Raw genomic sequence first — 11,256 nt, 5'->3', positions numbered from 1 at the left:
ATCTCTCTCGTGTTGAAGCCGCCGCCCCCTCCCCTTCCCCTCGTTCCGCCGCCCCCTCCCCTTCCCCTCGCGCCTCCGCCGTCGGAGAAGCACCGCAGCCACTGCTGCTCCGCGTCACCGCTCCTCACCCATCCACCGCGACCGCCTCCTCTCCCGGAACCCTAGCCAGCCGCACGCAACCCATGGCGTCGCCCAGCTCGCCGCCCTCGGCCATCGCGTCGTCGCGGGGCTCGTCGCGCAAGCGCACGGCTTCCGCCAAGGCCGCATCGGAAGCCGACCAGGAGGCCACGGTCTCCAAGTGCTCCCGCAAGAGCACCGCGTCCGGGAAGAAGAAGTCGGCGCCCAAGGCGGCGGCGGGAAAGAAGCCGCAGAATTGGTGAGAGTCTCCCTGCTTCACCACTGCTAGGTACATCTTCCTCCTCATCTGCATATGATTCTGATTATTTTGTTCCTTGCTTTATGTGGGATCTGATAACATTTTGTTTATATATTCATTAGATGTACAAGCAGCAGAAGCAAACCTCCCCTCCGCTCATTGCTGGTGGTTCAGACTCGGGTTGTCGATGTAGATTGATCCAGTGCCACCCTCCTCGGTTATTTTGCTTGGTGGTACGTGGATCTGCTCGTGTATTAGTAAATCATGTTGTTGATGCAGCAGGAGCGCTTGGTGCCACGTCCACTTCATCTGATTATGTGAATATAGTGGTTGACATGCTCGGTTCATCCTCATTGGCGTCTAAACCTGAGGCTCCTAACTTTCTCAAATGTTCTCCAGTTATTCCCCCCTCTTCTTCAGATGTGATTAATTTGGCATGGGTACGCGTACAATTGGAATGAGTAAGGTGGGTTTCGTGTTGCTTTCATCTCATGGCTGCCTCTTGTGTGCAGGTTAATTAATTATTTTGGTGCTCAATTAGTCGCCATTGTCGGATGATACTTTAGGTTTGCACTTCCCATTGAGCTCTTGGCCTGGTTGCTGGCATTGGTTCTTCTGTTGTGCTACTTACTGCAGTTTCGTTGTTGATTTAGTAGGAAAGCTGATGTTTATCTTGCATTGATTAATTTGGCAGTTCTCTCCCTCTGGCTGCGCTAGACCTCAATGAAACCTTATCTTGCAATGGATCTGACCACATGTTTAAATAAAATAGTTCAGGTCATAAGCTTAGTAAGAGATAAAATACAACATGTGATTTTGAATCTGCAGTACTTAGGCCTGTATGTGCTACTTATTTCAGATCAAATTTAAACCTAATAATTAATAGGTAGGAGACATGACCACTTCCTAAACTGGATTGACCTTAAGTTTATGGGTTGGAATAATGAATGATATTTTCCCCCTTGTAAATAAAGAGTTTGTGGTCATCTTTGTGCAGTTTTTTCTGTACCGTTTTGATTATGTAACTTTAGTATTCTGCAGTTCTGATTTCTGATGGCTCTTTTGTTCTCCTGGTGCAGGTGCAAGCCACTGTTCAGCAAATCCAGGGTATCTTTGACCAGTGCTTAGCTGTTCATGATAAGCTAGAGACATCATTGCACGATTTGTCTAGGACTGGAGACGCTAAATCTTGCAAAGCAGCTCGTAAAGCTGCTGATGCACAGTTTAAGGAATTAGCGAAAGAGCTGAAGCGGCTGTTGTTATCTGTATAGTCAGGGCGAATAGCTCCCATGCGACGTCGTTGGTGTGTATTGTCTCTCATGCGACGTTTGTTGGCTGTAATAGCTCTCATGCGACATCTGCATTGGAAAAAATAGCTCCCATGCGACACACCATTTACGCGGCTAGTTGGCTGTTAGTTAGGCTGAGGTTTGGTTAGGACACTGGGGGTTATGTGCTCTGACTGGTGGGGTCCACCTATGGCCACGTAGACAAGAGTCAACCGTCCATGACTCGACCTGGGACTGTGTGACCGTGCTCGACTCGCCCGTGCTGGACTGAGCGAGCGGCGCCGCCGTAAGCATCTTCTCCGGCAGCGGTTTCTTCTCCGCGGTGGTGGAGCGCATTTCTCGGCAGCGGCAGAGCTATTGCGAGGTGAGCCCGAAACCCTAGTCCCACTCCCTAGAATTTTGGGGGATCTGTGGCCTCATGCTGCCCTCTGTTTCTTGGCGATTTAGAATCGGGCTCCATTGGATCCGGGGGTTGTTTCTTCTCCGCGGCCCGGTGGTGGAGCGCCTATCTCTGCATCGGCTATTGCGAGTGAGTATTTTCCAAACACTACTCCCATTCCACTGAATTTTGGATAAATCTGTGGCCTCATGCTGCCCCTGTTTCTTGGCGTTTTAGAATCTCGATTGGATAGGAGATGGAGCGAGGGCTGGATGAGATGGAGCGAGGAGACAGTGCTTCAAATCGGTAATGCCATCCTCTTTTCTCGGCGATTTAGAATCGAACTCGATTTGGTAGTGACTGCCGCCGCTGCCTGCCATTGACAAAACAGGGGAGGTTCAAGTTCTGCCACCACATTCGCAATTATAGTGGAATTTTTTCCCTGTAAAGCCAAGCTCAGTGATGGCAGTGTCCAAGACATTGATAGAGATACCACCGTGAGGTTGGATGTCGAATTTGCAGATGTTGATCCCCAGGAATTGGAGAGCATGAAGGAGAAGTCCGTGGGCAATTTGGTGGAGAGAATTGGGGAGAGTATTGTTTGGGGTCCAGAACAAGAGGTATGTCTGCAATGTTTCGATAACTATAATGGTGAATATGTGAGAATTGAAGATGGAGAATCCATGGTTGCTGAAATTGATCAGCAAGAAGGGTGGGCAAGCAAACAAGTAACATTTTATGCAGAGCTAATTGATCTGCAAACTCATTCCAGAGTTGGTTATGTGCAATCAAAGAGGGCTGCACAGATGGAAGATGATGAGTGGGTTTCACAAAAGAAGATGTTGGCATTGTTGACTGAACCGACTGTAGTAGCTGAAGATACAGGGATTGATGCAGATGGAGAGGAGGGAACCCATGGTGCTAGGAAGATTGTTGTTGACTGGAATGTAGTAGAGTTGAATGAAAAAACAGATTTGGTCATTACACCAATATCCGACATTGATATGGCCGAAATGTTTGGCATTCAAGTTGATGACAAAGATAAGGAGAAGGATGACAGTTCTTTGCCTGCTGAAGGTAACACAGGCCCTAGAAATGCAAATGAGGATGAAGAACAACTGATGAGAGAGGCTGCAGATGATGTGGATGATGCAGATGATAATGAGCTGGTTTGTTTGTATGACAAAGAGAACCCAGTTATTGAGGTGGGAAAGTTGTGGCCAAGCATGAAGGAGTTTAGGATGTCTTTCAGGACCTATGCAGTGAAAAAAGAGTTTGATGCCAAGACTATGTGGACTGATCGAAAGAAATTTTATGCTCGGTAATCCTTGCAAATGGTACTTGTCTGCCAGACTACAACCTGATGGAAGTACAGTAAGGGTAAATCAAATACCACACCAGCATACATGTATGACCACTTCACAGAGAGTTTCAAAGATGACATCACGGCTTTGGGTTACAGAGAAGATTACTCCTATTTTAGCCAAGACTCCAAACACTACTGCAAAGAGGCTTAAAGTTGACTTGGAGAAGCTGTACCCCATCCAGCTGCAATATACCACAGTGTGGAAAGCAAAACAAAGGGCCATGAAATCATTGTATGGTGACTGGGCAAATACATTTAGGATGTTGTATAGTTTTAAAGCAGAGGTGGAGAAGAGGTCACCTGGGAGTGTGGTGGAGATAGATACAGAGGTAACAGAGGATGGCAAGGTTTTATTCAGCAAGTTTTTTATGTGTTTGAAGCCTTGCATAGATGGATTCAAAGCAGGTTGCCGTCCATATTTGAGCATAGACTCATCTTTTTTGACTGGAAAGTGGAATGGTCAGTTGGCTGCATGCAATGCTCTAGATGGACACAACTGGATGTTCCCAATTGCAATAGGAATGTTTCAATCAGAGACAGAGGCATCATGGATATGGTTCATGATGCAACTGAAAAGATGCATAGGGCCAGTTTCTCCTTTGGCCATCCACACAGATGCATGTAAAGGGTTGGAAAATGCAGTAAAAAATGTTTTCCCCCATGCTGAGCAGAGGGAGTGCTTTGGACATATGTGGATGAATCTGATAAAAAAATTCAGAGGAGATGAATTTGGGCGCATGTGGCCAGCAGCAAGATCCTACACCAGACAGACACATTCCTATCACCTTGGTAAGATATTGGCATCATGTAGTGATAATGAATTTGCTTCATGGTTGAACACCCACCATTCTCTGTTGTGGTATAGATCAGGTTTTAATACTGCCATAAAATGTGATCATATCAATAACAACTTGGCAGAAAGTTTTAACAACAAAGTGAAGGATTTGAAAGACTTGCCTGTGCATGACATGGTGGACCAAATAAGGATCATGATGATGCGTTTGTGGGAGTTGAGAGGAAAAATTGCTAATATTTTGGAAGGGGACAAGCTTCCAGCAGTGGTACAACAGGTGGTCAACAGGAGTAGAAATCTTTCACATCTATCTGTTGAGAAATCTTCCTTGTGGGGTGCTGAAGTTAGAGATACAAAGAGTGGCAAGAGGCATGTGGTAAATACTGAGTTGCATGAGTGCACTTGCCAAGAGTGGCAACACACTGGAAAACCATGTGAGCATGCCATACTTTTTTTGGCATCTAAACCCAGGTTAAATATGCACCCATATTTGCATGAGTATTATTCGGTACAAAAATTCAAAGCTGCATATGCAAGTCCAATTCCTGCACTGACTGACCAATCTCAGTAGCCTGAGGTGGAAATAGAATTTACCTTGTGTCCCCCTGTCACTAGAAGAAAGGCTGGGAGGCCTAAACAGAGCAGATTCAAAGCTTGGTTTGAGAAATGTGGTTGTAGTAAGAAGGGGAAAAAGGAAAAGGAAAAGAATGATAAGCCCAAAAAGGCTCAAAAAGGTAACAAAAATAGGTGCAAGTTGTGTGAGGTAGTTGGGCACAGAATTGGTTCATCCAAGTGCATCTACACTCCTCAGAGGCCAAAGTATGTTCATGTTACTGTTTTTGCAAGTTTTTGATTTTGCTACTTGTTCTAGTATCTAACCAAGTCAAATGCTTTATTTTTTAGGAGGAAGCGTGCAGAAAAAGCCCCACCTCTTGTTGTTGAACAATGCTGGCCAGTGAAAAAAGCAAGACTCAATGGCTATAGAAGGAAGAGCACTAAGCAGATAATGTTTGGTGACAAAGATATGGAGCTAACTGAAACTGTTACTGCTGAACATGAGCTAAGTGTTTCTGTTTTGGACGATGTGATGCATACTGAATCTGTTTTGCAGACGCTAGGGCAATCTGAAACTGTTGCAGATGAAGCAACTGTTGTGCTGCCATGCGAATCTGCTTTGACAACTATGTTGCCATGTTTGGAGGTTGTGCTGCCAAGTGTTGAGTTGCAAACTGAAGTAGTTGAACAATTTGTGCCAGCTACTCAATCTGCAGAAGTACAAACTAAAGAAGTGGGACATGGTCAGGTGAAAAAGTTGAGGGGGCCTAGTGGAGTTTGCAAGGGGCCAAAAAGCAAGAGCATCAGCATCAACAAACTATGCGCCGTGGAACCAAACGGTGGAAAAAAGTAGAAGAAATCGAGTGGTAGAAAGAAGCAAAAGAAATAGAGTCGAAATCATTCAAATTTGATGTGAAAACTTAAGTTTGTTGTCATTTGATGTGAAAACTTATGTTCTTTCATGTGAAAACTTATGTGCTATGATGTTGATTTGACTTGAAATAAAATTCAAATTTGAACCGACATTCAAATTTGAACCGACATTCAAATTTGAACCTATCTCCAATATTTTTTGAGTTCATTTGTTTGTTCTATGATGTTGCATCGTTTTATGTACTACTATGCACTTTAGTTCATAAATCCAACCCTTTTTGTGAAGTCCAACTCATAGTCACTGAAAATGTTGTACAAACAGGCTCCAAAGTAAGGGAAAACGGCCCCATTTCTAAGCAAGTTTTTTTCGATCTTCTCAAAATCACCCAAAAAAGATTTTCTTAGCTTATATTATACCTATATAGGATCAATACGAGTCTCACCTTTTTTTGAATAAGTATTCATATTATTTATTTTATTTTTGAAAAAACACCCTTTAATACAAAGTCAGCAATAAAACAAGTTTAAAAATTTTAAATGCAAAAATAACTTCAGATCCTCCTTAGTCACTCTAAAATGAAGCTAAGGTGATGTTTTTTGATTTTTTTGCATTTTCAAAACCTCAAACCCTCTTCTCACTCCTTTGAACTCTATGCAACCTCAGTCGAGATAGTCCAATTTGTGAAGGTTTTTTCATGCAAAGATCATTAGATCAAGTTTATCATTTTATATCATAACTATGTAACATAAAAAGGCTATATGCGCAGGTTTTTCATTTTTTAGATTTTTTTTGAATTAGTTATACACATTTGAATGTTCGGTCAAACCTTTCAAAACCCCGTTGACTGCCTCAAAACCCCATGTAACCCTAGCGCCAAACGTCCACCGTCGATCTAACCCTAACGCCAAACTACGGCCGTCGGATAGGACTTCTAGAAGGATTCCGCGGGGGCGATCCGTGGGCTCCAATCTGATTGCCCATCGTTTTTTCTCTCTGACGAACAGATAACGTTGAGCGGGGGAGCATCTAAGTGACCGTTGGGCCGAGCGGATCGGGCCCGGCAAAGCCTGGCGTGCGTGCGCACGGCCATCGAGAGGGGGGATGGGCTGCATGCGAGAGGGTCAATGACATGTGGGCCATCCTTGCCCCATGCATGCCATGCAACGTCGCAGCCTAGCTATTCTTTGCTCATGAACGCCTAGCCATTTGCATGCGGGCTTGCATGCACGCATCGACGCAGAGTACGGCAGTTGCAGCGTATAGGTACGTCGCATCTAAGCTATTTTAACAAATGCATGTTTGAACGAGACGGACGCGTCGGTGGTGCAGCTCCTTTTTCAGTGTCACGCGCGGATGAACGGGCCTGTTTCCCACGTGGCGTCACCGCCGATGCAAGTGCCCGTGCCTCTTTGGATGCTCTGGCCACCGTTTTTTGAATTAATGCCCGCAATTACTTATGCCAGTGCGAACGGAGAAGAGAAAAAGATCGAGAAGGGGCACCGTGTACACATTGACCACGGTTGCAACGCGGCTATAAAAGGGCACCATTTCCTCATGCTCTCACACTCATCTCTCAAGCCTCCTCCCCTTCTTCTTTTCGAGCCAAATCCACCACTCGAGCCACCATGCAGTTCAACGGCCCTACCTACCATCGCCCTCGCACCGTGCCGGAGAGGCAGTACCCGGCCGGAGTCGTCATCGAGAACAGCCTGAGCGTGTGGGCCATCTCTAGGTGGAGGGGCCCTAGAGAGTTGGCTCGCTTCTTCCTCGAAGCCGGCTACCGCCACCTCCCTCCGGGCACTCCGCCCATGTTCCACCTCCACGAGCAGTACGATGGCAACGCCGGCCCCAACGGCTTCGTCATCGGCCTCTACGTCACCTTCACCAACCCCTACGACGCTCACCACCTCCTCGGGGAGGTGTTCTGGTGTGGATGCGAGTTTATCGCGTTCACGACCTACAACATCTTCACCAACTTCCACCACATCTTCCCTCACCCCAACGGCATGCACACCCTCCCCTACCAGATGCCGGAGGACGACGAGTGAGGGGCCCAAGGAGGAGGGGCCAAGGAGTGGCAAGGAGGAGGGGCCAAGGAGTTGTTCAAGGGGCGAGTCTTCTATCTATCTAGTTTGGGGCTCTAGTTTGTGTTTGTGTTGGTTCGGGCGTGTGTGCCCGTGTCTTTTATATATCTAGTTTTAATTATTTTACTTTCATGTTTTATGAACTATATGTAGTGGGGGGATGCCCCTCTATATGTTTTATCTATCTATGCTACTAGGGTACCCGATGCCCCTCTATCTATCTATATGTTTTTTCGGTCCTAAAGTTTCTCCATTGCATTTTATTTATGTGGCCATGTGTACTAAAAAACAATTGATCTGGTATCTAAAATGTACGTTACCAAGAAATTGACAATAAAGATTATGTACTGTACTACATAATCATACAGTTGGTATACAATGCATTTGAAGACAATGGGCAAGAAAAATGCTAATTATCTGGTGCTGATGACATGCGTAAGTGTTAAAGTATACACCATATATAAAATGTCTAGCCAAAAGATTTGGGTGTACACCCATGACCAAGTATGGATCCGCCCCTGGTTGTAAGGGGATGGCCCTCTATGTTGTAAGGAGATGCTACTAGGGGCACACTAGATGTCTTCTTTTTTTGAGAGGGGCACAACCTTTTTCGGTTGAAACACACGAGTAAAAACTTTGAAAACACCATAGCACAAGTAAAAAAATATATTAAGAAATGGTGCTTGGTTGAAATAAACTAGAACCAAACAATTGCAACTTTTTTGGTTCACAAAGACTGCTCAAATAATTATCTCAAATAGCTTATGCATAAAAATATCTCAAATGATTATCAGACGAGTTATCTCAAAAAAGGTGACTGCAGGAAACTTAAAATTTGTGAAATGATCTAAAGCCGAAAAGATATATCGATGTCAATGACCGTGTGCACTTTTTTTGCACTCCTTTTATCAATGGGCCTGGATATGTTCTATTCGGCCCTGCCTAACTTCTATATGGGCCTGGCCTTTTCGGGCAACTGTGGACGAACCTTTTTTTCCTTTTCTCCCTCTACCACTGAAACTGAAACTGATGACGAACTGAAGAACTAAAAAACGGGGCCGAAACAGAGTGGAGAGGACATGCTGAATTTGTACAACGCAACACTTTTATGCAAATATACATATCATTAGGATTACAAATGATGCCCAATCTATTCACTTACGACTAATTATCATCACATAAACAAATGCGAGAGCAATTACACAAACATAAAAAAGTCCGGCCATCAGCCCCATCAAATTGCCCTGCTTCTGCAATTCGATGAGTTTCTTCATCTGCTTGTTTAGCTTCTTCAGCTCTGCCGTCACTATTGCATCCCCCACAGTAGCCCCAATGGAATGGGCAGATCCAGGGGCCCCAGATCCAGAAGCGCCCGATCCAAACTTGCCCAACTTCTCCGCCTCCAACGATAAATCGAGCTCCCCTGATGCACCCTCCAGTTGAATCCGCTCTATGTACTCATCTAACCACTCAAAATGGGTGCATTGCTTCAATTTCTGAAATTGGAAAGATGAACCCTAAATCCCAAATCCGATGAAAAATGGGGAAAAATTGTGATATGAAATTGGGATACAAAAACCAAAATTGGCATATTGAGAAGTAAAATCTCACCTTTCCCTGCTCTGGTTTGCTCTCGCATTTCACGAATTCCCGCCCAAGGTTGCCATTCTTGTCGGTCGTTGTGACTAGCCGCTTCAGGGGTGCGATACGTGGGCATGCAGGGCACCTTGTCATGGGCACTGCGCCATAGCGCGGCCATGAGCGGCGGGAGGCTGAAGCGGAGCTCGACATTGCTAGGTCGCGGCCCGGAACGGCGTTGCTGCGCGTCGTCGCCGGAGAAGAAGAACAACAACGGTCGGGGAGGGGGGGTGGGGGGCGAGGATGGGCTCGGGTGCTACACGGCTCGGGCCACGGCTCGGTGTCCTCTTGTACCAATGCTGACCTGGATAAGTTAGTGGGTCCCACGCAGTGGGTCCCGCTCACCTGACCAATGCTGAGTTGGATAAGTTAGTGGGTCCCACGCTGTGGGTCCTGCGCTGTGGGTCCCGCTCACCTGATTCGAGTTTTAAACATGTGTCTTTGGATTAGGCAGCAGTGTCGCATGGGAGCTATTTTTTCCAACGCAGATGTCGCATGAGAGCTATTATAGCCAACAACGTCGCATGAGAGACAGTTCACATCAACGACGTCGCATGGGAGCTATTCGCCCGTATAGTCATCCCCTCAGTCTCATCAGATATGGCCAAAGGTTTGCTCAACAAACTTCTGCGACTGCATTTATGTTGTATATAAAAAAATGAAATTGAGAAACATCTTTTCCTTTGCTATGTCGTGCAATCTAAATCTTGACCGCCTTTCCGCATTTATTCTGATTACCAAAAATAAATCATACTTTTTGTGCATTGTTGCTACAGCTAGAGGGCTTGGTTGCGAAGGAGAGTGAGATGCAGGAGAAGCTCATGGCAAGGCATGCCACCGTGGTTGACAGCTTTGAGAAGAAGCAGCGTAGGCAAGAATCCTGACTATATGCTTGAATAGAAAATCTACAGTGTCTCAGGCATGTAAATCTAGCTCTTTTAGGCTTATCCTAACCATAGATTTATTATGTTTAGATAAAACAGTTCAGGTTCATATCTATGCTCATTTTGAAATTAAATATGGGATGTGCTTTTTGAATCTGCAATAGTTTCAGCCTGTAGGCTTTACTTGTTATTTAACAAGTCTTACAACGTATTTCCTTCACTCTTTTTTGCTTTCATTTACAGTACCAATACCAATACAAATACTCAAGGAGCTTAGTCTGACAATGATCGTAACAATACCACCGCGTGTTCTTAGTTCTACTTTTCTGTATTACACCAATTGATTTTCAGTGTGTTGAACATATTTGTTTCTTTGTTCTCAGATATTTGTTGGAGGCCATGACTCCAATGTCAAGTGTTCGCTCCATATGGGGAAGTCGTCCATGTCAAGATCCCTGTTGGGAAGAGATGTGGCTAAATTACTCCTGTCACTGCATATTCAGGCCTTCTGCTGAGCAAGCTCTGCAACTGCTGCATGGGACCTTTTTTGGTGGTCAGAATGTGAGCCTTTCATGGGGAAGAAGCCCTTTGAACAAACAAACTCAGGTTAATTCTTGCGTACCGAACTTCTATCATGTCTTGAGTTGTATATATACTAGCGGTAAAGTGGGTAATATACAACATGTGAACATTTTCAGCCTCAGGAAGCCAGCCAGTTGTATGTCGAGTTCTCCACTATAAAATTGTTTGTGCTTTGCCTGTTTTCGCCTCTTTCTTTGATATATAACAATGCCTAGAACATAAACCATGTGTTTCTGTATTTACTTTCCCTTTAGGATGGTGGAAATTCATATTATATTCAAAAGCACTTCATGTATGTAGTCAAATGCTTCAGAAACAGTAGTATGCTACTTCACTTTTTATCTTCCTGGGGGTTCATATTCATCTGTATTAACTAAAGAAGCTTGTGATATTATTTTCATTACCACAGTGCAAATCAAACCAAAAAAATACACAT

General features: G+C 44.8%; 1 protein-coding gene, 1 long non-coding RNA gene and 1 pseudogene across 2 annotated transcripts; 2 read left to right on the top strand and 1 right to left on the bottom strand.

The window, feature by feature from the left end:
* The first annotated feature begins 1,788 nt into the window (after positions 1 to 1,788).
* Positions 1,789 to 2,669, top strand: LOC147982263 (uncharacterized). The gene is made up of 3 exons (XR_015600019.1): positions 1,789 to 2,194; positions 2,282 to 2,350; positions 2,436 to 2,669. It is a non-coding gene; the product is annotated as an uncharacterized LOC147982263 (long non-coding RNA).
* An 870-nt stretch (positions 2,670 to 3,539) lies between these two features.
* Positions 3,540 to 5,611, top strand: LOC147982262 (uncharacterized; annotated as a pseudogene).
* Positions 5,612 to 8,870: 3,259 nt separating this feature from the next.
* Positions 8,871 to 9,578, bottom strand: LOC147982261 (uncharacterized). Its single transcript, XM_087517303.1, has 2 exons — positions 9,328 to 9,578; positions 8,871 to 9,212 (listed from the first exon to the last, which is right to left on the bottom strand). Exons 1-2 carry the CDS (start codon positions 9,505 to 9,507, stop codon positions 8,871 to 8,873), a joined length of 522 nt encoding a protein of 173 aa, XP_087373429.1. The 5' UTR covers positions 9,508 to 9,578.
* Between the last annotated feature and the right edge of the window lie 1,678 nt (positions 9,579 to 11,256).

The sequence above is a fragment of the Triticum urartu genome, chromosome 3A, assembly GCF_056163025.1.
Source record: "Triticum urartu cultivar PI428250 chromosome 3A, HENAU_Tu73, whole genome shotgun sequence".
Classification (NCBI taxonomy): domain Eukaryota; kingdom Viridiplantae; phylum Streptophyta; class Magnoliopsida; order Poales; family Poaceae; genus Triticum; species Triticum urartu.
This window is presented reverse-complemented; position numbering and strand designations above follow the sequence as displayed.

Coding starts and splice junctions, on each gene's coding strand:
- LOC147982261 (XM_087517303.1), bottom strand. CDS start 9,507: ATGTCGAGCTCCGCTTCAGCCTCCCGCCGCTCATGGCCGCGCTATGGC. Junction 9,213..9,327: donor GCAAACCAGAGCAGGGAAAG/GTGAGATTTTAC, acceptor TTCCAATTTCAG/AAATTGAAGCAATGCACCCA.